General features: G+C 43.3%; 1 protein-coding gene across 1 annotated transcript in view; it reads right to left on the minus strand.

Annotated features, from left to right (window-relative positions):
- Window positions 1–9,872: 9,872 nt before the first annotated feature.
- vcanb (versican b) overlaps window positions 9,873–27,211 on the minus strand; it is a 28,941-nt gene continuing 11,602 nt past the window's right edge. Inside the window, exons 6-14 of the mRNA XM_069673892.1 lie at window positions 23,250–23,440; window positions 21,819–23,133; window positions 20,473–20,586; window positions 20,237–20,350; window positions 15,209–15,367; window positions 14,123–14,205; window positions 12,633–12,777; window positions 11,787–11,969; window positions 9,873–11,698 (exon numbers count right to left, since the gene is read on the minus strand). Of these exons, the coding sequence (XP_069529993.1) occupies window positions 11,493–11,698; window positions 11,787–11,969; window positions 12,633–12,777; window positions 14,123–14,205; window positions 15,209–15,367; window positions 20,237–20,350; window positions 20,473–20,586; window positions 21,819–23,133; window positions 23,250–23,440 (2,510 nt within the window). The 3' untranslated portion in view covers window positions 9,873–11,492. The remainder of the gene's footprint in view (window positions 11,699–11,786; window positions 11,970–12,632; window positions 12,778–14,122; window positions 14,206–15,208; window positions 15,368–20,236; window positions 20,351–20,472; window positions 20,587–21,818; window positions 23,134–23,249; window positions 23,441–27,211) is intronic.

Here is a 27,211-nt window from a genome sequence, read left to right on the forward strand (position 1 = left end):
TTGAAAAATTACGATTAAATTGCAGCCTGTTTTGTAGCTTGAAGCTAAACCTCTTTGTACTCGTGAGTCATTTGGAGCCTTAATGTATAAAGATTTGGCCCAGGTCGAAAAATACCAGAACTCCCCTTTAACAAGGTGCTACAGCTGGTACTTTGTACTTCATCATACCGTCCAGTGTTTTATGTTTTTATACAAATGTGTTGGACCAAACATCAGTCTCATCACTTAACGGATAAGGAACAGGAACATGTTAGTATCACTTATGTTTTTCTAAGTAAGTAGAATGTTATTATCTAGAAATGTATTTCTGTTTATGACTATTTTTTAATATACTGTAGAATTACTTATGTATAATTTTTTGCCTTTTTGGCCGAACTATCAAAGTCTCTTTGGTTTACATGAAACACAACACAACAAGAGTGGAAGAAATTCTCCACGATGCTTCTAAAGATTTTTGCACTGAACATGTAGAAGATGCTTTAGGGAGGAAGCAAACAGTAGTTGGCCGCGTGCAGCAGTAGAAAATGCCTGGCATGAATAAAAGCAGACTGTGCTGCAGAGTCAGTGTTACAGTGGTTAGACCTTTGAGGCTGTATCTCTGTTTCGCTTCATCTTAGACTTCAGAGCATGACGTAGCTTCTACAAGCAGCTGTCAGTGTAGATCTACACACACTATCTATCTAGCGCCTTGATAAACTGCTATTTTTGATACAAATACTGTAGTTTCTTATAGTGAATGAGTAGAGCCGAGGAAGGCCTCCTCTGTGACCTCTGCCCCTCCGTACGACCCCGCGAGTCAGCCTGTTTAGGTTCCCTGCAAACCTTTGGGGACAAGTCAGATCTGATCATCAAGACTTTTCGTGATCCCTCACACTTTTAGTTTCTGCCAGGTGTCTCAATCAAAACTAAAACAAAAGAAGTCTTTTGATTACATCTTGAAGAAGCACAGGATTATGGGAGTTGTTGTCTTCATTGTTAAACAACCATCGCATTGCACCAAGTTTTATTCATGTCACATTTATGTCATTTCATTCGAATAAATTAGCATCACATAAAGTTAGCTAACGTAAACAGCTAACTGGCTTCCTTCACGAAGCCCCTGGATTTGCGGAATTGACTTTGTAATCGCACCACCTTTAAAACGTCCTCAGTTGTGCTGTTACAGTGTAGTGTGCTGTGTCTGTACTTCAATTAGAAAGATTTCAGTTACACATGCGTGAAATTAACAAAGGAGGGAATTAAACGTTAGCTTAGAGGAGCAAGGCAACATACCGTCCTGGTTTTGCGTAAGGGTCCACCACGTTGAACTTAAACTTTCGTAGTCCCTGCCTGAACTATTAGCAAAGAACTGCGTGCATGTGACCTTATTGGCCCTTCCCAGATTCAGCACTACAAAATACGGATCTCATGTTGACATGTTCGCAGATTGTGCAACCACGCTGCAGAAACAATAATCAAGTGACTAAATGTGACTAAAGTTTAACCAACCACAGTCAGGTGCCACATTTAATCCTTTGAAGATGCTTAACATCTCTGGAGCGAGAAGATAACGCGTTGAAGGTTTGCGTAGGGAACACTTAGTGACTGAATCGCGCAGCACCGTATGGAGTGCTGAGGTCACAGATGGGACTAAGCCAGGCTCTGAGGGAGCACGCTTTTCCTGGCAGCGACGGGCTCCCTGATTGCTATCTAAGCTCTGACCTGTCTCTGAGGCACCGATCGGACCCAGCGGGCCTCCAGCCAACCTGCACCCTCCTGCTGAATGAGACAGAAATACAATACATTCAAAACACCAAGAATTCCTGCGTGGAACCACGAAAAGGCTTCTTCCATGTAGGGGTATCAGAGTGTGAATGGTGCACATTGATCAAGTGTAAGCTCACTGTACACGGTCCCAGCTGGCCCGGACCCTGGGTTAGGTCATCCACTCGGGCCTGGTGCACAGTTAGCTTTACTTGGCTCCATCTTTGACGAGCCACCGAACAATCAGAGTCCTGCCACCCTTATCTCTGAAGACCTGCTGCACAGACTCATTGAAATAGATCTCTGTAATGATTAGCCATGAGACACTGTGGAGAATAAAATGGTGGTTTTACAGAACAACGGCTTTGGTGTCTTCTGCAGTGCTGCAAAACTGACGTGTTTTATTTTCTGTTTTTGTACACAATTTACAAATATTAAGTGTTTATGTGTTACAACATAAAGAAGTCTCTGCTCCAGCCAAGAAACACTAACTGCTTTTTTGTGTTCAGATTTAAGAAACAAGATATTATATGTTAATTATTTTAAAGTTACAGGCACCAGTGCATTATGTATAAGGCGTCAGTTAGCAGTCAGCTAGTTCAGCAGGTGGAAACAGCTAGCCTAGCTCGTCAAACAATCACAAAATCTGCACACCCGCAGCTCTAAAGCTTATTTACTCTGAGAATGAGAAAGTGTTTATTGGTCAAGATTAAAGGTACAGAGTGACTGATGTTTCTGTAAAAAGCAGAACGTTCTTATCATTCATCCGGACGCTCTGATCTCATCATAAAAAGGACAAACACAAAAGAACACGTGATTCTTTTTTCACTTCTCCAAACTCACAAAGCTCACACAGCCTGTTTCCTCCTGGATGTGTTTAAATCTGCACACTTCAGGAGCCAGAGGATGATTCTGTTCTCACCTGTGCACCTGAACACCTCTGACTCGTAGGTCAGTTTGCTGTCAGCTTCAGCACCATGACTGTGCTTGATTTGGATATATGTTCTTAATTGAGGTTTTAACAAGATATCATTTAAACATTTTTATTGTGATCGAGAAAATCACTTTTTTCTGCTCGTGTTCAGGCGGCATGAGAAATGATTCCTGTATACTGTCAGCCAGCGTCCTCAGAGGCAGCATGAAGCTCTGCAGCCCGCGGAGACGTGAACACTTCACTCCAAACACAAACCTGGTTTGCTCGACACAGTTAGGCAGAGATTTAAAGGTCGAGTGAAGCGTATGTTTGTGAATCATCTGCATCATAATTGTTTTACTCTGACCTGCCTCATGTGATCTCTGAGTCTCGTGTTCTTCTGTGGGGATCGTTTACCTTTGCTGAATCGGACTAGCACAGTCACTGTACCAGTAAAGACACCACTCATCAGTTATCGTTTGACCTTTGACCTTAGCGTGAGTGTGTAATCATGGAGGAACAGCTGAGAGTTTGTTTTATGTTCATGTTAACGGTTCACTCAGTAGTAATGACTTCAAACCGACCGGACCGCTGGAGCCCTGCTGCTCATATACAGCCTGTTTACCTCACCTGTCAGCAGGTGATGATGTCATGAACAGTGAGTGGTTCAGTTTACGAGGGTTTCGACAGTAGGTCATGAGTTACGGTTTAACGAAGCCTACTTTCACTTGTCTAGGCTTTCAGGTGTCCTACAGGTACTTTCAGGTGTGTGGAGGGTTCATGCAGGAATGTTTGATTTGATTTCACAACCTTTGTTTTCACAGCAGCTCCAATATTTCACCGTCACTCCTGGAAGCATTTCCTAACATCAAACACTTTCCATACCCGCTCATGACAGGTTCTTATTGAACTCATGAGTAACTTTAGAGTTTTTAAAGTCTCTTTTTAAAGAATTATTTAAGATATAATCTCACAGATCTCAGTTGATGAGGCAAGTCCAGCCTCAACAGATGGGAGTCCAGTTTCTGTGTCTGTAACGCAGACAGTGAAGCCTCCAGAGCAGCTCCACCACATGTAACTCCTCTCTCCTCCTGTCCTTTGTCACGGCTCCATACTGTCCCCAAGCATCGGGGAAGTGTGACGGTCCAGGACGAGTGTAACCCCTGATTTTACACATAATAAGGTCAAACTATTATTCACACAGGATTGTGATTCACACAGAGGTGGAACTGTTTCTGTGATGGTTGGAAAGTCTGAGCGTGACACCTCTCATAAACACGGCCCTGCAGTTTCCACCAGCTCTCTGCTGACGGCTGTTAGCGCTGCTGTTTGGTTTTATTGCTATGAGGCTCAAATGTCTGCATGATGAGTTATTTAGATAGAAAATAATATTAAATGCTTCAATAAGACAAAGTGACTATAATCCAACAGAGATGCTGTGTCAGCTGCAGCACAGTCTGGGGTGCATCTCTTGTCAGTTTCTGTCGTCTCATTTGTGCAGGTTAAGCGTCTCAGAGGCCTGTGGTCAGGTGTTAGAGGCCGGGAAGGATGTGGCTTCACCCATTTGTACAAAGAAAGTAAAACAAAGTCAACAGACGGATGAGAGAGCTGTCAGTCAAGCACGTTTTGTTCACGCCCCCACAGACCTGAGAGGAGGTCCAACAAGGAAACATAAAAACACCTGAAGATTTTACACACAAATGAAATCAGCTGTTTATTAAATATGAAGCATTATTATTGATTCAGTTACCAAACAGGGAAAGAACTTGTACTGAGCAGCACACAGTCGATCAGATCAGAAGCATTTATTTATTCACTCAGTTTAAATCAAAGTCACAACACAGTTCAAATTCTTTTTCAATTGTTAAATCACTTTTTATTTGTTCTTCTCTGATCAGATTAATTTAAAGTCTCCGATTGACCTACAAGCTGCATGTTTTTGGACTGTGGGAGGAAACCGGAGCGCCCGGTGGAAACCCACGCATGCACGGGGAGGACATGCAAAGCTTCACTTCTTACCTCATTCCTGAACGACGCCGACCCGGTTGCAGCTGAAGGTCCTCTTTATCCACGAACAGAAGCGCTGGCAGATGTTCTTCTTCTTCTTCTTCTTCTTCTTCTTCTGTTCCTCGTCCTCGCTTTCCTCCGAAGTCATCGCTGGTGACTGAGGTGGTGCTGAGTCACATGAGACCTCCGATGTCTCACTGGACCCGTCCTGCAAACTAAACACACACACACGCGCGGTCAGAGTTTTGCTCCTGTGATTGTCATGAACTCATAAACACAGAGATGGTAGAAGTTCTCTGATCTTAAAGCAGAAGCAGTTATTCTACAGTTTAGAAAGTAAAAGTCCCTTACCTGTCTGCTCTCTCCTCATCCTCCAGCTGCAGCGTGTTCTCGGAGGCTGCAGGCCGGACCTGGATCACACGGCATAGAGGGGCTGTGGGAGGTGGAACGCTTCCCTCCTCAGTCGTACGCTTCCTGTGTACAAACAATCACTGTTAGTCTGATGTAAAGCTCTGAACCTTTCTGAACACTGCAACAGAAATGGTCCACCAACATGGAAATACTCAAAAACTTTACTTACTGGTCTTCGTGGTCTTTGTCATCTTTGTCGTCTTGGTGGTCTTGGTGGTCGTCTTTGTCATCTTGGTTGTCTTGGTGGTCGTCTTTGTCGTCTTGGTGGTCGTCCTGGGTGATGAACGGATGAGTGAGGACCCCGCGGGGAGTGATCCTCCGGCTCTCATCCACTGTCAGCATGGCCTTTAACAGCTCGATGCACGGCTCTGTCTGCCTCAGCTTTGCCGTTTATTTTCCGATAGATCTAGTTTAGGAAACAAGTGTCAAATCCACCATCAATCAGGTCATCCTCAGGATTCATAAAAAGACACTGCACTGAAAATGTAAGAACTTCACGCTTACTGTTTTCAGGTCATCCGGAGGGGACAATGTATGTCTCCTGAGTGTGACGTCAGGGCTTTCCCCCGATACTCCTCAGGTGTCTAAAAGAAAAGTTCATTGAATTGATTTTAATGTTCTTGTTAAAACAACTCATCAGCTACCGTTTGACAGCATCTACATTATTACTGAGCCATGTCCTCGCTAAAATCTCCATTTGGTCGTGTTATAAGACGGGATTGCAAATACGTTGTTTTCATAACTCGTAGGCTCCCCTTTTCTAGCTAACGTTACTGTTAATGAGCCAACGATACCGTTCGCTAGGAAGTGGCACCTTCTCCATGTTGTGGTGTAACACAACAAACCGTAACGCTGGCGAGGAAATGGTTGAATTGTACCTTTAACTGTTGTTAAATGGGTGATAAGTAATAACTTTTCTCCTAACAGTCCATTGTCTTTACAGTTCCTGATCAATCCCAACGCAGAGACGTGATCATTAGATAGATTCATTAAGTATGATTAGCAAAACTAGATTACAGCATTAGAACAACATTTGTGCTTTCCACCCCGAGCAAGACGTCAGAGGAAAGATCACCGTGTGAACATGTTGAACGAGCTCATTCCTACCAACCAGCTGATCCAAACACACTTAAAGTCTGGTGAGGATGAAACAACTTTTAGTACCTGAAGCCTCCAGGTGTTGGACTCCGTCTTAGTGAAGAACCGGTGTGTCTTTCTCCCCTGGTTGAGAAGATCGTCAGGCGGCACACCCAGAAGATAAACTATGAACTTCATCTGGAGATAAAAGAGCGTCACGTCAGGATATGCAGCAGGAGCGCTTCGTTTCTCGTCTGCTCTACATGCTAATGCTAGTACCTACTGCCAGAGCTAACATTCAGAGATCTCTAGAGCACTAAACATCCCATAATGTCCCTCAACCCTCCTGAAAGTTCACTTCAACAAAGGACAAATCATGTTTTAGTGTTTGTCGCTCACGACAAAAGCTGCACTCAATCTTTTAGGAAAAGAGTGGACAAAAAAAAGTCAGATTAGCAAATGACTTACTGCTTGATATTCAGAGTAGGTTTGGATCATTAGACAGCCAAAGCGCATGATGAAAACCACCTGCCCCAACGCCCACATATCAATGGCCTCTGAAAATGGTCGGCCCAAAGTAATCTCTGGAGCTCTGTGGAAGAACGAATCACAATGAGCCACACCGTCATATTTTAGGATTCAAAGCACACACAGAGAGAACATCTCACAAACCGAATGAATGAAGTGAAAACGGTCCTTTCTCTGCTTCTTACCTGTTACCATTCCCGGCCTGGCTTTAGATCTTTTTATGGCCAAGCCGAAGTCTATCAGCTTGACTTTAAAGGGTCGTGTCCTATTCACCAGCATGATGTTGTCTAGTTTAATGTCCGTATGGATCACCCCGACGCTCTTCAGTGCTTAAAGCGTCTGACTTGTTGTGACATAATAACCCTGGAAACACACTTTCTAATCTGGTCAATTTGTGCAGATCACCATGTTTTAGACGTAGAGCTTCATCAGGTTCTTTTTCAGGACAAAGAAAGAGGCCATTTTGAATAAACTGGATGACCCACATGGAGCCATCAGGTCACTGTATAGAAGGACTTATAACTAATAACATACAGACTATCATCAGGGCTCCACACACCTTCAGTATAAATGGACAGTGGATCATCGTGTACAAAAAGCACAGAGTAATAAAGAGGCTCTATTGAAGTACACTGAAAAATATCCTCAGCGTCATATTAATTAGTAGCTCATTATATGCTTCTTGGCCGCATACATGACATCATGCTAACAGACCGATGCTAAAGCTAACAGGTCAAAGGCCAAACATCAACATCCTCATCAGAAGATCCATGTAGAAGACGTTTAACTAAAAAACATCTTATAGTGTGAAGATGATTAATCCCAACATTAGTTCAGTATTATACGCACAGTGTAAAATCAGACTGCTAACATGAACATGAAAATGAGTGCAGTGAGCTTCTTCATGCTGCATAAAAGACAGAGTGTTAACACCTGTGTTGTTCTTGGATCAACATGTGAACAGACAAGATTTCCTTTGACACATTTTTCAGACGCCTTGTTTTTAATTGCAGCGTACGGGGAAACCTTAGTGGGACCCAAAGACAGGACAATAAAACAGTTCATAAACCACGACTCTGCCTTCGTCTCTTTACACAGGGCTCAATGAGTTCGCCTGTTATCCCAAATATATCATGACAACTCATGAGCAATCAGATTGGAGTCACATTAGAAAATAAGAGTCAGCAGAGTTCATGTCGGCTGGAGCCGGGCAGTAATTGGCTTTAGGATGGCTGTTAGCGGAGGGTGCCAGGTGTAGTTCCTGGGTAATGCAGTAATGTGCTCAACGTGTTTCCAAAGGGAGGAGCGCCGTGCTGCACGAATGTTTTCCCCACAGGAACACCGAGGCCATTCATGGTGCTGCTTACAGCTGAGACTGAAAAACATGCTGGCAAAGAGCTGGACTGTTCGGGGAGCGGAGCGACGGCATTCTGGTGACGTATTGGTTTTTATGTTGATTCATATTCTCGCGCTGGTTTCTGGAGGGCGTTTGTTTTTAGGTGGCAAAGGTGGAACAAGGCAGGTGTCAGGCCGTCGTTTACTAGCACTCCGAATGTACAACAATGACTATAAATAAGCTTACGTACATTTTTCTTTCTACAGTTTTACAGATGTAAAAGTCTAAAGGCTCAGACTGAGAATTCAGGAGGCGCCATCTGCTGACTAACAAGCGTTTCACTTGATTGATGGCTGCATCAAAAAATACAACTGTTGGTGTTCATGCTTTTCTTGTCAGTAACTATATAAATCCCCAAATCTGACAATGATCCCACTGGTGACAGTGTTTATTCAAATCCTTCCTTCTGACTCAAAGAGCTTCAATTTTGTCCAATAACTATTAAAAACACATGAGTTAGCCTCAGCTGTAGCTTCTTCAGACTCAGTCCGACAAAGACCATCCTGCTGCATCCAAATACTCACAAGAGCACCAAATGTGAATAAATCCGCCAATGAAAATAGTCCAAAACAAATGACCTGGTCTCATAAATCTACATACAAATAAAACTTCTTTATGAGTGAAGGTTGCATCAGGTGACACGTCAAACTCTTCCATTAACTTCTAATAACAATAACTTGGATTTATAAGGCGCCTTTTAAGAAAACCCAAACGAAAGAAACACAAGTACAAAGAAGACAAAGTGAGCTGGGTAACGGTCGTTATTGATTGTAGGTCTTGTTGCAAAGAAGGTTTAGAGCAGTTTTTTAAAATGAGTGAATGAGTGAGTCCCAGAGGGTGGGGGCCGCCACACTCTCTCCCCTAAAGTCCACAGGTCGGTGTGGGGAATGGCAAGCAGGCCTGTGTCTGAGGGCTGCAGATTCCAGGATGGGGTAAAGGGGTGGAGGAGGTCAGAAAGGTACTGTGGGGCCAGGGCATGGAGGGGTTTGTAGGAGCGCTTCTGTAGAAAACAGATGCATCCACACATCACCTTGTTCAGTCATAATGGCACCGTTTAACACTGCTGCATTCACACATTTTGGACGTGCTGGGGGTTCTCCTAGAGGAGACCAGACGGGTTGTACGGGGCAGTTATGTCCAATCTGGGGCCTCCTCATTTTCCATGGAGGTCCTACGTGGGTCAGCGTAGATGCTCGACACAGGGCCCAAAATGTAGGACTGCCGCCCATGAAGTACCCATGTTTGCAGTCTAAATGGTATGCCCATCTCCGGCCCATGTTAATGCTTCTGGGTTGTCCAAGTGAGCCCAAGTATCGACCCGAAGTAGAAGCCCCATCTGAGCCTATGCCCAAAGTAAGCCCACCTATCCCAGGTAAGCCCGTATGGAACCCATTGTGATGTTTTGGCTGGGTTGGCGGCAGCAGAATAAGCTACAAACACAACATACAAAAGCGTTTTACACATCCAGAAGTTACAGAGCAACGTGATAAATGAGCAACAGTCTCTCTCTTTCAGCTCTGTTTTTGGTCTCCACCACCTCCTGAGGTGATGATCTGCCTCTCTAGCAGCTACACGCTCCAACATGTTTATCAGCTTACTGCTAAGCAGCTAACTACATGAAGGCTGAAGCCTTATGGAGCTTTTGGCCTCTTGTCCTACAATATTGAAGCAGCACAGTGACATCTGGTGGTTGGCAGAAATTACAGCAGAACACTAACAAACTAACATAAGAGCACATTGTTAAAATAACAGCAGACTCATGTAAGTGTTGTAAAATAAAACAAAGAACACAAGTGGTTTTTATAAGAGTTTGTATTATTGCACACGCAGCTGACAATGAAACCAGGATGATTTAACAGCAAGAAACAATGATTACATAAAAAAGCTCTTGTGCCACGGATACAGTGAACCTCATTAACCACACGGAGTAGAAAAACATTTTAAAATGCATATACATTGAAAAAAAAAACAATATATAAAAATGAAAAAGCATGAAGAGCATGAAGACGAGAAGGTAAAATGATAAAGAGCACATAAAATCATCTTGTGGAGCTCGTAGAAGTTTTCACATTCCCTCATTTGTTGGATTTTAACACAGATTCCAGATCTGCAGCACAAAAGCAACATGTATAAAGGCTCCAGCCAACACTCTTCATGTTTAAAAAAAGTCAGCTGGTTGGGTTGTTTTTGAGTCGCATCAACAGCTCGACGAGCTAACATCGCTAATCAGATGCTACGTGCAGCGACCAAACATGACAGAGTCTGTAAACAGCAAAGGAAGTCATCGCTAGCAGAATCGCTTCGGTTCCAACGACCTTTATTCAACATCACAGTTCATTCATAGTTTAAAGTATACAATAAGTTAAATTCATATGGCTTCATATAGTATCTATATTATAATCCTATGATTAATAGCATCAGCACACACACGCACGCACGCGCTACACTGCACATTCATAATCGTCTCCTCTGCTCCGTGTGTGTGTGTGTGTGTGTGTGCTGCTCTCCCTTTTAAAAACCTTTTGTAGCTAAAATATTTTGTACAAAAATCTACACGGGACATCGGCCGGGACACGGGTACAATGTGCTGTGAGAATAATTTAGAGTGAGAGCTAGATTAAAGGTATCCTGTGGAGCGTTTCAACCTGCACGGTGAGAGCCGTGTTCTCGAGGATGGGTGCGTCTCATCATGCTAACTGCTCTAATCCTCTCTCGTCCAATAACATGGGAATTGATTGCACTTTTCCATCATGGAGGAAACTCCAATTCCTTAAATGCACTATGAGGAGACGAGGAAAGAGGAGGCTTCTGGAGGATCTTTAAGGGTGGGACACAGATGTAAGTCTTTTATCAAGTGCCTTTAAGTATAAACTCCGCACCTCCACATAAAGAACAGGTCGTTACGTTCCCTCGAGAATCCCCGGACTGCAAAAAAGGATCCTGGAGTAGGTCTGTACTTCTTCCAATAATTAGCTTTGTAAATGTTTTATGAGGAAGGAAATGCTTTAAACAAACACACGAGGCCTGAAGGAGAAAACAATGAATGTAAACAGAAGTTTGTTTATCAGAAAGTTCCACAGGGTACTTTTAATATTAGGTTTCGCTTACAGACTGTGTTCAGAACGGGAACACACTGATGACTGACAGAGCACTCAGAGGGTTCAGTGTGCACACAGTGACGACTTTAAGGCACCGGGTTTTGCAGTATGGGGCATTGAGAGCTAACTACTCACTAGTGTTACGATTCAGATTCTGGTGAAGCATGTCCCTTTTCCTTTAAAGAGTCATTGATAGACAGTCCAGTGCTTCTCTCTGTCTATCGATGCCTCGGGAGCCACAGAAGCAGCCGGTTGTGTTTGGCTGCCGTCGCTACGCTTCTTTAAAAAAACCACAAACCCCTCAGCGTCTCATCTGCTCCTAGGCGTGTGTTTGCTCATCCTCGTGCCGCTTCGCCCTCATGAAGAGACGTTGAAAGAAGTTGTAGCTCTGCGGCTGCTCTTGGATCTGATTGTGTTTCGGATGAGTCTTGGTGTGATGGATGTGTTGGTTGTAGGGCCGGTTCTGCTGCTCGCTGTTTTTGCTGTTGTGGCGCCGCAAAGTCATTGACTTGTGGTAGGTAGCGGCTGAGGAGACGGATGGAAAAGAAACGTGTTGAAAAATAGAAAACATTTGTGATTCTGAACGAAACTTTTCTCAAACATGAGTACTTACGGCTCGTGCAGGTGACTTTGGGCGTGTCCCATTGGCCGTTGGCGCGGCAGCGTATGGTGGGGGCGTGTCTCTGGATGAAGCCTGGTTTGCAGTGATAGCGCAGCAGGGAGTTGATTTCATAACGAGGCTTCATGGCCCCGAACACGCGAGCATCTGTCACCACGGGAGGCTGCCCACACGAGACTGAGCGGGGGGAACACAAAGATTTCACTGTGTGATGTTTAAACTCTCTTTACTGATGACTCATCAAGCTGTGAGCACAACGCTGACATCATATCACCGTAATCTTCTCTCTCTTTTAGCTCTGTGTTTGGTAGCCACCTCCTGAGGGAAACATCTGCCTCTTTAGCTTCTAAATGCTGCACTATGTTCACCAGCTGGTCTCGAACTGTGTCTACCTGCTGTTTGATGCTGAGCAGGAAGTCATCATGTCCCTTAAATCACTACAAACTAAAGGTTTTGTAATTAATGCATGTTTGCAATGATCTTCCATGGCATGTATGCGGCCGCCCGCTTGTTGTGAACATGTTTTACAGCGCACATAGCATAATGACGTCATCGACAGAGGTAAAACAAGATGATGCGAGAGCTGGAAGCCTTCCCTTTATATTTCTAGAGAAAGAAGGCTCGAGTGATTAAAGTTTTTCTTTTAGATCAGTTTAAACAGGATCATGCAGAAAGCGCAGGCAGCCCTCTGGAGGTCTGAACGCTCCACAACACCAAACTCTACGTCTGAAGTGAGACTTCACAGAGATCCTCCACAGCTACAGCAGAATTTAAACAGTGTTCACAGCCCGAGCTGCGCTGTGTTGGAGTGTGTATGTGTGTGTATGTGTGTGTGCATACCTGTCCCCTTCTTGCAGGTGAACGTCAGGTGATAGTTGCAGGGCACGTCGTTCCACTGTCCTCCCTCGTGCCAGATCATCACCACACAGTCCTCTCCTGACTGGAAGAAGCTGTCCGGCTGGTTCGGCCTCCAGAAATCATATTGCTGTCAGAACAAACAAATTCAATGTTTAACTTTAATATCAAACACCCAGACACATGGAGAAGTCTCTGTATCAAGACTGATCAACGTCTGACACCACCAACTACACCTACGAGCAGATGTTGCTCATGTCACACACACACACACACACACACACACACACACACACACACACACACACACACACACACACGTGTGTGTGGATGTAATTCACAGGGAAAGCAGACAGTGGTGCTACAGGGACAACAAACAAAGTTTACATGCAGGAGGAAATCCTCCACAAGCTGCTTCAGTTTATTCAGAATAAGCATGAGAAAATGAAATCATGCATTCTACTGAGTACAGTACAAAACATGCTTGTGCAAGAGTTAGGACACATGGTGACCCCGGTGAGGGTGTGCCTCTGCTCTGAATGATAACACATTACGACAGCAGCGTCCCACCAGTGTCAGGTTTCAGGCTCTCGTCAGACCTCGATTTCACCGCAGCTAACACAGCTGAGCGTTCCCAGTGTGATGTATGAGAGCGTGACATCATGAGTGAGAAACATAGATTAGTGCAGCGGCTGGTCTGCAGAGCAGGAGCTGCAGCACGGCAGGCACACAGGAAGTGTTTCTGGTTTGTTACAGTAGAAGAAGAGTGATGTTGAATTTGAAAAAGCTTCTCATCTTCCTTGGCAAGTTTAAATAGTGGTCATTATATTATACTGACTAAATACATTTTCGTTTGCACCTTAAAGGCGTCAAAAGAACTTTAATCGATGAGGATGGTTCGTTTAGAAAACCTTTCAACCTGTGTGCTTCTTTTTGATTGTCTGATTTTCATGTATTTTCCCGTTTTTCTCACTCACGATGGCCAGTTCTCACGAATATCAGGACCAATCATTTCCTTTTGCAGGATGAGGCCATGTTTGCCTTGCATCACCTCCCAAACTCTTTCCTGCATCCTCGGCTTAGTGCCACCCAAGATGATTGTGATTGGAGATGATGCTAAGATGCTGATAGGTGTAATTATTACCATGCTAACATTGCTAATTGAAACAAAAAGTACAGCTTATGCAGGTGTCATTTATTTTGCAGGTATTGGAAAGTTTAAAATGTTGACCTTAGGTTGGAGCTAAAACGTCCCAGGATTCATGACTGGAACATGAATCACTGAACCAAATTTTGTGCCGATCCCTTTATTGTTTTGAGATGTTTCAGTTTAAACCAAAATGGTGGATGAACGGAAAAACACGGAGCAAAAAACACATGACAAGCATGAAAATTCAGGCTTCCTTCTCCTGTCAAAGGTTAAATAATCAGACGCACATTAAACAGCCACAGACTGATCCACTTATGCGTCTTACCATTGGCTTGCCATCAGTCCATCTGAAGTCTCTCTCAAACATCTTGTCGTTGAGGCCGAGCCACTGGTAGTCACTGCCCAGACCTGAAGAGGTGAAACACATCAGGATCTAACTTTGAGTCTGTATTCACTTAACTTTTTTATACAAACAGGAAACAGAGCAAAAACTCTGGATTGAAAAGAGGAGTGTGACAGAAGAAGACGGAGTAGGAGCTGAAGTGTTGATGCCGTGTTTTACAAGTCTGTGGTTTGAACATGTGTGTGGCAGCAGGAGCAGCGGTGAATAATCCGAGTGTGAACAAACAAGAGCGCGGGGAGCAGAGGAAACGCTCGGGCTCAGCTGGCTCGAGTCCATCGCGTCTCAGTCAGCAGCTTCCCCAATAAACGGAGAGACAGTCTGCATGTTGCTCAACCACTGAGCTTTGATCGTCCATGGAAACACTCTGTTTAAAGGACTTTATTTTATCGTAGGAACACTCATCATTGGATTAGAAAACTTTCATGGCTGGCCTCTTGCCAAGCACACAGGTTTCTTAAAGTGCTCAGGCCTTTAAACAGTAACTTTATAGTTCTTATGGGCAGAGTAGCTTCAAGACATATACCTACTCTTAGAGTTCTGTTTATCAACGAAAGGTGCAGAAAACTGTCGATATATAATATTTTAAGAACAAAATCGGCGAGCAGTTTTGGCCTGGTAGCACAGATTTACAACAGACCCACTGAATCTTTCGTCTGTGTGCTTGTAACTAAATATACTCTCGTCAAACGTGATGCCAGCTTTGTAAAATGCAATAGCTGTTTACAGCTTTGGTATTTATTTTTATGGTCACCATATATCTACTTTTCAGACCCTGTGTGGTTGCAGCCTGTTTTCATCCCCAGGTTGGGAAGGGAAGAGGCCATGCTTAAAGGTGTTATAAAAGACACAGAGGGATACCTTAAATCAGCCTCTAGTCGGGACCTTAAACAAAACATTAAAGGGCATCTTAAAATGGACTACCTAAAAGAAGATGGGCTGGTTGTCCCAAGGATTAGCTTATCATATCACAGGAAGAGACGTGGTTCAAGAGCCACATCATGGACTTACGGTTGACAAACATCTGCTCCTCTTGCGACAGGATGCTGGTCAGGTGGGCGCCGTGCAGCCGACACTCCCTCTCAGCGGAGTCCCAGGTCCGACGGTGAGTGAAGTACTTGTAGCAGTGAGACTGAAACTTCTGCCAGCCAAATCCACACACCTCAGTGTCTGCAAAGAGGGGAAACAGTTTGTTAAAGACCTACAGCGATAACATAAATCATGAAAAATAGAACATAAAATACTGTTTAATAAGGTATTATGTCATGGCAACCAGCAAACAGACAAGCAGACACGGCAAAACCCAAGGTAGATCCTTAGCAAGCACTTAGTCACTGAACACTTAGCCTCTATCTACTAAAGCCTTAAGAACCATCTAGCAAACTCTCAGTAACCACAGAGAAGCGTTTTAGCTGCCACTTAAATGGTGCTAAAGCTTTAGCAACCACTTTTTAGCAAACTCTCACACCCACAGACCAGCACATGAGCAACCACTATGACCAACTAAAGCTAGCGCAATTACCTGGCAAACCCATAGCCACAAATTAGCTACAACCTTGAATGTGTGGTTGCTAATACTGAAGCCATCGCAACCACTAATAATAATGTAGCAGTATAAGCTACAACTTTAAAAATGAGGTAGGTAATACTAAATCAACTGCAACCACCTAGCAAACTCTCAATAACCACAGACAAGCATATAAGCAACCACTTTGAAAATCTCTATTAGCTATAACTTTGAAAGTTTTGTAGCTATTACTAAAGCCATAATAACCGCCTAATTAACTTAATAAAAACAGCACATAAGCTTCCACTTTAAACATGCAACCACCTAGCAAACTCTCAAAAAACACATAGCCACATAAAAATGTGGGAGCTAATACTAAAGCTACAGCAATCACCTGGCAAACTCTCACGAACCACGTTGCTGCGTATTAGCTTGCACTTTGGTAATCTGGTAGTTAATACTGAAGCTAATGCAACCTAGCAAACTCTCAAAGAACCTTATTTATACAGTCTATGTAAAAAAACCCATAGCCACATATTAGCTACAACCTTGACTGCCTGGTTGCTAACAATGAAGCCAAAGCAAACACAGAGCAAACTCTCAGAGAAGCATTTTAGCTGCCACTTTAAAAAAAAAAAAGGTTGCTAATGTTTAAAGGTTTAGCATTAGCAACCACTTATATAGCAAACTTTTACAACCGCAGACCAGCATATGAGCAACCACTACTACCAACTAAAGCTAGCGCAATTACCACATATCAGCTACAACCTTGAAAGTGTGGTTGCTAACAAGGAAGCCAAAGCAAACACCTAGCAAACTCGCAATAACCATGGAGTCACATATTAGCTACAACTTTAATAATGTGGTAGCTAATACTAAGGCCATATCAACCACCTAGCAAACTCTGAATAAACAGCTAGCAGCATATTAGCTTCCAATTTAAACATGTGGTAGCTATAGCAGTCACCTAGCAAACTATCAAAAACCACGTAGCAGCACATTAGCTTCCACATTCAAAATGTAAACAACTAACAAGTAAGTGGGTACAGATTCTTCTGACATGCAAAAACAAGACATGTTTAAAAAAATAACGTACATTATGTCACATATACTGCAGTAATGATGCTTTATAGCACAGTTCATAGTCGAAACAACCATCCAGTCTCAAACAGGATTTTGTCTTGTTTACTTTTAGCCCGATTATATAAATAACGTTGCCTACAGCACGTTGATGTGGACCTGTGGATTGAATCAATGAATCAGTTGCAGCTGCACAACATTGTGTTTGTTTATTTCTCATCAAACTCTGTTCTTCAGGGCAGAGAGACAAAGAGAGACATACAGAGAGAGAGAGGAAAGAGTGTATCACACAGTTGGACTTCATTAACCCTCACAGCTCTGTGGTTGTCTGCAGGTCAACACAGAGTTAATGTGAAACAAAAACATGAAGTTAGCTGTACAATGACTGTTAGCCACATAATCAGTCCTCTGCTTTGTCAGGTTCAGTAAACAACGGCTGTTTTGTATCAGGGGCTTCAGAATAATGCGAGCGTTAATAAAGCTGTGATGGAAAGTTGCTGTGGAGGCTTCAGGGTATTAGCCACTGTCGACTGTCCTCATATTAATAACTCCACTGTGGAGCCACCTGGAGGGTCAGGTGAGGTCTCCAGGAGCACTAACAAATGCAGGGCTTTAACACACAACTCTTTCTGGCAGTTTTAAAGTAGCAGATTCATCCTAAAAGCCAGAAGATAAAGGCGATCTTGATTGAGTCTGAGGCCGCATTTAGCTGTATTTACCACTGATTCAGTGCCACACAGCTGCAAAAGCTTTCTGGCAAAATAATGGAACAATGATCTGTTTTTACTCCTTCTTTCCACTGGCAGAAGCTACGAGAGGACAGCTGTGTCTGTGGTTCTCTATTAGCATGGGTAAAATATACAGTGTCGTGCTGGTAATTAAAGTTCTGCATTATGTTGTGCACATATCCTGCATACATGGATACACCCTTCAGACGAGGGATTAGGGTCAGGGGCTTTCCACTTCTCTGACTCCACCTTCTACAGAATGATTGACAATAACAAGTGTCAAAGACAGCGTTGTGACCAAGTCATCTTTGCTCAAGTCCCAAGTAAGTCTCAAGTCATTTGGTCCAAGTCTCACGCAAGTCTCGAGTCATTTTTTCTTGGGCAAGTCAAGTCAAGTCACAGGTTATGTCAAGTCAAGTCACTTTTTTTCCACCCAAGATGCAGCACTCTTTCCTGTAGTATCCAGTCTTTATAAAGAGGAAAGACAAGGTGTTAGCAGCCCGATCATGACAGTCACATAGAGGGAGCTTTTTGAGTCGTCCAATCATGATTCCCAGTTTGCGCTGCGTACATACTTGATAGTTAGACAGAAACTTGACAGCATTGAAATTTATCATTTTATATTTAACAAGTCATCATGCCTCCAGTCCAAGTTGCAAGTCATCAAAACAGTGACTCGAGTCCAAGTCACCAAGTCTCAAGTCCACATCTCTGGTCAAAGATGAAGACAGTTTTCAACCCACTCATTAGGTTAGCATTAATTGGTTAGCTAGCTAGCAGCAAAGGAAATAAGTTAGAAGACGCTTTTGTTTACTTTCTATAATTGAAGATCTATTACTGTACAATACTAATGAATTTTTAGCAAGATATTATACCATTGTAAACAGTGTCTCTGCCGTGCTAGATTCAAAAGGACATCTCAGGATATCTATGTTACTAAAGATAAAATCCTGCATCTAGTAAATGTTGTACTATTGATGACAGAGATAGCTAACAACGTTAAAAACCATTATTACAAAGTAAATCCACAGTTATTCAACAGTATGTTTAATAGCTGGAATCAACTCCACCTCAGCAAGCTACAAAATAAAATCCTGTTTATGTTAATGCATCTGCATTAATACTTAAATTGATAATAAGTAAAATATTAAATTAATTAAGTTGTGACGGGTATTTTTGCGATATAGATACATAAATGTGTTGATTATGTGTGCAAGTGCATAAAAAGTATGACGTTTGCTTCTCTGTTTGATATATTATTGGTTGCCTTAACCCTTTAATAATCTGAATTAAGGTCAAGAATTTATTGTAGGCAGCAATAAAAGTTATTAAATCTGTGAGTTAAAGAAAGAGAACTGATGCATTCTCTGTTTAATCAGCTGTAAGGTCAGTGTTAGGACTTACAATAACAACCAAACCCCAAACAAAGAATGTGACCGTATCAATGTAGTCTTTAAACCAAATGACATTTTACTTTTGTTGTAAAGAACACTGGAAGAGACATCTTACAACTCTCTGAGAGCTGGTTAATCTTCATGGAAAATATTAATCCCTGGAGTCTGCTTGTAGTCCTGAACCTCGATTAGCTGCTGAGTAATGGCAGAAATATTGGAGGAGAAGCTGGAACTAATCTCTGCTGAAGAGCCAACGCCCAGAGCTGGAGGACAGCTGAGCAGAAGAGGCTACACGCGATATCCACCTGTGTGTCAGTGTGTGCACGGGTGGATGCTACATTTGTTGAAGCTTCAAACCGCCTTGCACCGTTCGTGTCACGTAGACTCTGACACGAACGGTGCAACAACATGCGATCACTTAAAGCACTTGTTTCTACTTGATCCAGATTGCCATTCAGCATCACAGGAAACCCCACGGAGGTGTATCTTTTTGCGAAGGTAAGATCCACCAGTCTCCATTGACAAAATCACTAATTTTACCGAACACAGGAGGAGTTGCTAATCTACCGCTGCCGCCGTCGGTTAGTTAGTTTGTGTTATAGTGTGACTTTGTTGTTTTAAATGGTTAGTTCACTATATTTGTGTGACAACCATTAACACAAAAAAACACACCAACAGAGGGAGTAGTAGACCAGTAACTCCTGCTTTCTGTGAGGTAAAATTACTGATTTTGCCAATGGAGTCTTGTGGCTTTGAAGAGAATGATTTAACAGCTGTTTCTGGTTTAAAAAAAGCATCTTACTCAATAATAAAAAGCTTTCTCTGCAGGGATCCTGTCTGTGATGTCGTCAAACACTCAGTAACAATTTCAACCCGTCAGTGGCAAAAACAAGGACTTTTATTGGATGTTCTTTGATGGTGCACATTTGCCCCCAAGGATTACATTGCAGTCATTACAGCCTGTTTGAAGGCTTCCGGCTGAAACCATCTACTGGAGCATTCCAAAACTTTTCTGTACCTGTTAGTCATTAAGGCCACCAAAGTTTAAAATGACTGTATTTCCCCTTTAACATGGGTAGCTTTGGCTATCATTCACGTCAGTAATAACATGACAGAAATGTAGCCTTACAGATGATGAGACAGGTTGTAAACAAACCTCCTATTACCTCAGTGAGTAAATATTATGACAGCTGATAAGAATGATGGCCAACACTTCAAAATAAGACCCAAGTTGTCCTTTAATTATTTGTCTGCTGAAGTCTGCAGAAAAACCTTGACTTCGTACATTTTCTGCGTGACAGTAGCACTTTGTCATCACTCAGACGCTGACCTTGTTCGCAGCGCTCTCCTGCATAGCTGGGCAGGCAGAGACAGGTGAAGGAGTTGCCTCCATCCAGACAGGTGGCTCCATTCAGGCACGGGTTACTCTGGCACTCATCGACATCTGCAGACGCACAACACAAGCCTATATTATCCAGCATCATTCATCTGTCAGTATGGGGTCAGTAGGGTTAGTTAAAATAGAGGACTCTATGCTTGTGTGTATTTTAATGTGTGTGTGTGTACCTGTTTCACAGTGCTGCCCGGTGTATCCAGGTGCGCACACGCAGATATTTTGTGCTCCTTTTTTGTAGCAGGCGCCTCCGTTCTGACACACGCTGGTTAAACACGGCAGGAGATCTATGGAAATGACATAATTCAAATTAACATATTGCATCATTAACAGTGCTGTAATGAATTTTAAGTCACCTGCCCTGAATTCAATTTATCTTTCTGCCCTACAACGCCAAAACACAACAGTTGCTTCAAAAGACAAGAAACATAGCTAACCTCAACATTTTGAGGGGTTAAAGGTTACACAGTTCAGGACCAAAACATCCATTGTGTGGTAACTTGTCCAGCATGCTACAATGTTAGAGTTTGGGCAAAAGTTAGCAGCTTGGTTCTGCTCTACTCTATAGTTTGTTTGGGGAAGTACAAAGTCCAGGTTCTCCAGCCGAACGAGCTAGCTTTCCGTTGAGCAGACTCAGTCGAAGGTGGTTTGTCCGCCTCCAGAATCTTTCTCTCGTTAAATTGTGTAAAATAACAATACAGTAAAAATCTAACCTTTGTGCTACTTAAATATGTTTTTCAAATTGGGTTACGCTCTGCTACACGTTAGCAATGCTGCCCCCTTAATCTAGATATCTTCAACATGGATCATCAGCTGGTATAGATGGTGCCAAAGAATTGTTAGCATTAGCATCAGTCCAATAGCACATCATGCATGTAGCTACCAAGCATATCCATATATCCATGATACTTTCAAAATGCCAAAAAAGACCGACTCATAAGGTTAGCGTTATTTGGTTAGCTAGCTAGCAGCCCAGGCAAGCAAAGGTTAGCAAAGGAAAAAAGTTAGCAGACGCTGAAATTAAAGACCTATCACCTTACAATAATATCTCATTTTTATGCTAAATGTTTGAACATTAGATTTGTAAAGAGTGTCTCTACCGTGCTAGATTTGAAAGGAGCGCATCTATGTTACTAAGTTTCTCTGTTTCCCACCATCAAATGTTCAATTTATGTTTCGTGTTTATTTATATATACCCCATCTCGCCCTTATAGCTTACTGATGTTACTATCTTTGAAAAACATGCGATGAAACTCGCAGGCAAGACTCAAGCTCCATTTCAATATCAGCTCTAACCAATCTGTTAGAATGTAGGTGAACGTAGGACCCTGGGAACATACACCAAAGCTTGATAGGCATAGTTTAGACAAAGGTCCACAGAAGGCAGCTGGTGCTTTCACTTATTGGCACGGTTTCAGCCAGGCGGAGCAGCAGCGGTAAACCAGAAAAATAAGCTGCTGTGATGTTTACACCACTGAAGTAGCTCTGAGACAAACCACAAACAATGAAGTTCATGTACCTCTGACATCCACAGTGCTGGCCTCCAGAGAAGGAGCTGCTTCAGTGCCGCTTTCCAGTTGCTCTGTGGTCAGGGTCATCTGTGGTATCTGAGGCCGCGACTGCACCATAGAAGAGTCTCTGTTTCCGTCATAGTCTACGAATTCATCCTCAGATAGATGGGTGGCAGCAGGGTCTGGGACCAGGGCCCACTCGGGGACAGAGCGGGAGCTGTGGTCGAAAGTGTATAACGGCGTGGTTCTTGTGGTTGACTGCTCGGTGTGGACTCTGTAAGACTCGGTGGTGCGTTGGGTTTGGTATTCAGACGTTGTGGGTGCAGGCTCTGTGGTGACCGCTGGGTGTTTCTTATCATCTGTGGCAGCAAGAGAGAAGAGTGTGGTGGATTTTGGTGTTCTGGGTTCTGAGGTCGTGACCTCTGTGTCTGTGGCGGGTGTGGTTGTGGTGTGGTCTCCAAAAGTCACAGCTGCCACATCTGGGAAAACAGTCGCAGTAGAAGAGACCCCTGTTGGAAGGTCAACCAGACCACCCTGTTCCCCAGAAACCTCCCCCTCTCCGGACAGCTGCTCTTCACCTGAGCCTGTCTCTGCTGGTTCTTGTCCTGAACCCTCGTCTTCTCCTCCAGAGGCAGACCCTTCCAAGTCTTCCGTTTGGGGTTGTATGGTGGTTTCCTGTGACTTTGTGTCTGGGCTAAGTGTAGGAGGCTCTGTCTCTCCAATTTCTGTCTCATCGGTTATGACAACAGAATGGATCCCTGCAGCTTGGGTTGGTACAGCGTCGGCTGTGGAGCCCTCCTCCGCCCCACCTGCCTCTTCAACAGTTTCACAACTTGAAGAGCCTTCAGAGTCCTCGTAGGTGGAGACCCCATCAGTCACAGGCTGGGAGACAACTGGAGTGACTTGGCCTGAAGTGACTTGGCCTGAAGTGACTTGGCCTGAAGTGACTTGGCCTGAAGTGACTTGGCCTTGCGCTGGTGATGAGACATGGGGCATGTAGGGGGTCATGGTGGTGGTTTTTGATCCTGTCTGATCCCCTGGTTCTTCAGTTTTCAATCCCTCGAAGTCAGAGTCAGGAAAGACATCAGTGGCGGAGTCTGTTACTTCATCTGGGTATATTTCTGTCGGAGGAGTGGCACCATCACCGGTTTCCTCTGTAGGTATCTCCTCTGGGTGGATATCTATGGTCCCGTAGTCAAAGGGAGTCACATGCTCCTCCCCGGTATCTTCGTCTCCTTCTCCCACCTCATTGGACAGGACTGGAGTGGCCGTCTCAAACTGATCTCCTCTGGCTTCCTCTGGTAGCTGTGGCGCAAAAGTCACCTGAATGGATCAAAGATGGTAGATGAGTAAATAAAGTGTATTAATTTGGACAGAACAACATTATCATTTTAAGCACAACAATCTGTTAATTCAACACGTCACTGTAAGGACGGTACCTCGTGTTTCCCGTTGACAAAGCTGACAGCTGGAGGCAAAGTGATGGGAGAAGGCTCGAGAGCATCGATGTCTCCGCTGCCCAGAACGGCTTCACTGGTGATCTGTGGTAACAGGTCGTTGATTTGAGAGAAGGTGGAGCCGTCGATGGCGTTTCCAGGTTTGTTCAAGAAGTCCAGGATGTGGTCCACTACTGACAGTTCAGGAAAGAATTGAAACAAATACAGACGTTCAGTCACTCGTACCTTTTTGTGAACCTTACTTTGAGCAGTAATCATGTTTTGCTTTTCAATTAACGACAGAAGTCAAACTCTCTAAAGCAGTCAGTCGATAAATACCAACTTAATCTGCAGCTATCTTTGGGTTTTGGACAAAACAAGACATTTCACGAAGTCACCAGTGAGTCATCTGTGGATCCTTAGTGTCCTTAAAATAATCAGATGATAAAGGATAGACTGAACACTTTGATTAGCATGACCGCACCAGGTCCCCCATCTGAAAGTAGCTTTGCTTTTTAAATATTTTATTAAACAAAATATACAAAACTATAATTAAATGAGCCATGCACTATGTCAGGTTTTACTTAGATAAGGAATAGTGTAACTACATCTGCAGGGAGCTTGAGGACCCTGTTCTGTTCGGTGAACCACGAGTCTACAGGTCAGAGACACAGTATTGAGTATTGAGATTTGAAACCCATTGCAAAAAACGTTCCTTGCTCGGTGCCTCAGTTGTTGTGCAGGATCTCGAGCAGCTCGTGTCTGATGTTTATTAAAACAAGGCCTCGCTGCAGATCTTGATGTTAACAGTCGGTTTACGGTGAAGGTCAGTCGATGCCGGGGGGGCTGCTCCCAAACAATGCACGCCTGTGTCTCTTCATCAAGACTTTATGGTACACATGGAAGCTATATCGTGGGAACTGGAACTGCAAAACGTGCAACGTGACGCAAACACAGACCTGAGTTTAGTTATTGTGTGCGATGAAGAACAGAAACACACACACACACACACACACACACACACACACACCAGGAGCTTCTCTTTGAACTGGACCGATTTAACTAGTTAACCAGTGTTAGTCGACACATGTCGCCCAAAGTCAAAAAGCCTCTGTGTGACTCAGAACCGACACAGGAACAGTTTCTATTAAAACACTCGATGCCCAGATTTTCCTAATTTCCTCAGGACGTGGAAACACTGAGTCGCTGGGCCTCACACGTGAGTGCCAGCTTCATGTGATGATGTATTACCTGCAACTGAATCCGCCTCCAACATTTCAATAATAAACAAAGCTGCTGAGAGATGGCACCGCTCGGCTGGGGGCTAACAAACACAGGAGGGCTGTAATTTGAGTGACTGGCCCCTGCACCAAACCCCCAACTCACATCCAGTGATTTTGGGGCTCATGGGACACCAAGGCATGCGGCGTCCCGGGTGCTTTATGATCACCATTTATCTTATTCAGAGCGGGAGGAAGGAAGTTGTTTTTTCATGGATTCAGTCTTTTGTTTTAATGTTTTCTCCTCTTTTCTCAGACATGTGCCGGGCAACAGAGCAGCAAATTGTCAAAAACAAATAAGTTGTTACAACAATCTTGAAAAAGGAATATTTGAAGACATTTTCACAACAACATCAATAACCCTCTCATATCTGTCCCTTCATCCAGCAAGGTAACAGGCAACTGACTAGTAGAGGTCTGTGACATGAATAAACTTATAATCCAAAACCAAGTATAACAGGGCCAGAGCTGATACGATACGATACGATATGATGCGATACGATACGGATACGATATGATACTAGAACATGCATTTAGAAGTGATGATGGTACTTTATAATCCAAAACCCAGTAATACAGGGCCAGAATTGCAGATGCCGATACTAATACAGATACGATCTACACGATACGATACAGATACAGATACAGATACGGATAAGATATGGATACAGGTACGATACGGTATGCTACGAGGACATGCATTAAGATGTGATAATGGAACTTTGTTAACAAACACAGGTCTACTCTTTGATTCAATACAAATGGTACAAGTATTTTTGTGGTGCCAATCTTATTGACGAAAGAATCGATCAACAAAAACAAACGTAGCTCATGGCCAGATATCAAGACATTAACACATTTCTAGCTGACTGCTTTCTTAAGACAATCGAGCCGAGTTAAAGTTAGCTACCCGGGCTTTTGAAAAACACTGATTTTTAACGGTTGTTGTTGAGGAGATCTCTGTGGATAATGTCCTTTTAAAATCCTTTGAACAATTAACACCAAAGTTTGTCGCTCCTGCATTTCTCTGCCAACAATGACACAGCTAAACTCAGAGATTCAGCTGATAAAATGCGGGTCGACTCAGAGTCTTCCAGACTGGAAATTCGAAGTATGGACTGATAAGGGGAAAGCCCTACTTTTAATCTTTTTCTGGCTTACAAAACAGTATTAAGTACTGATATCGGAATGCAGCTTTTCAAAGATAAGGAGCAAAAAAACTTCCCTGAAGTCCTTCTGACTGAACTCTTGGACTTTCCAACAACACTCAGGCACCCTGGAGCCATCGGGCCCCTGGGCCTGTGCACGCTGATCTCTTCATGTACACCAAATACAGACTCATGTGGGAGTGAAGTTATGTTGGGAGAAGTTTTTGGTTAGTGTAACTCAGGAAGCTCCTGAGAGAAAATAACTGTAAGGTTAAATATCTGTGGTTTGTTGTTGGCTCCTTCTACAGATAATGAGAGCTGAAAGTTGAACCCAGCTATTTAGAACCGCTTGCTCAAGAGAACAGCGGCCAATCAATCAGACCAACAGAGAGTCTTTGACAGTGTGAGAAACAGAAAGAAAGCTTACTCTGATATGTTACAGTCTTCATATGTCTCTGCTGCTCTCCCAGCGGACTCACCGTGATGTGTTTACAATATGTTTAGCTGCGAAATTGGCCGAGCAGATACGACTGATTTCATAACTTTTCCGTGTGTGTGTTTGTGTGTGTGTGTGTGTGATGTCTGTCTGCAAATATTCACAAAGTACCAAAACTCTTATCTGTCTTCCTATGGAGACAACAACCAGCACTGTACAAACATGAGGTCAATGAGAGAAAAACGTTCTTGCTGAGAGATCGAACTGCTATGTGGGAAATGTGAGACTGCCGGGTCCCACAGCTCAAAGGGCTTATGAGATGTGAAAGGGGAAGTAAATGACAGAAAACTGAAGTGGAAATGTGAGTTTGTTTTTAAATGGGATTTAATTGACTAATATGTAGAAAACCTTTCGGAATTACTCCAGTAGATTTCTTCAGAAAGCAGCAGTGTAATCCTTGTACCAGATCAATGTTCATCCACTAAAAGTTCTTGTTGTTTCCACTGACAGGCTCAGGTTGTTCTTCTAAGTGTGTGACAACATGACAGAAAGGATCCCTACAGAGATAGACCTTTTTGTTACAGAGGAAGATGATTGTTTTAACCACACACAGACGTTACATCGCTCTCTGCAAACACACCAGACTCCATTAACAAAAACGGTAATTTCACCTTGCAGAACAGGGGATTTGCAATATGTGCATTTCCTGAATTGGTTAGTTTGTTTGTAATATTTTGTGACTTTGGTGTTTTAAATGGTTAGTTTGAATCCAACACAATGATTGTATTACACCCAATGATACAGAAAACAAACACTTCGAGGCAGCGGTACAGCCGGAAACTCCCAAGTTCTGTAGTAGTTAAATTACTGTTTTTGTCAATGGAGTCTGGTGGCTTTGAAGAAGGCGTTATAATGGCAGGATCTTACTTCAAAGAAAGGGATTTATCAGTTGGAATCCTTTCTGTAATGTTGTTAAACCGTTAAACTGATTCAGCAGGATGTGAGATGAACGAGCGAGCCAGAAACATCAGATTGGTCTGTTCATCAACCGACAGGCTCAGCAACGTGTTGCTTGTGTCAACACTTGCTCTGGTGGTATTT

This window comes from Semicossyphus pulcher, unplaced genomic scaffold, assembly GCF_022749685.1.
Source record: "Semicossyphus pulcher isolate SPU_LCO1_2020_fin unplaced genomic scaffold, fSemPul1.0.p SCAF_22, whole genome shotgun sequence".
In the NCBI taxonomy this organism is placed as follows: Eukaryota; Metazoa; Chordata; class Actinopteri; order Labriformes; family Labridae; genus Semicossyphus; species Semicossyphus pulcher.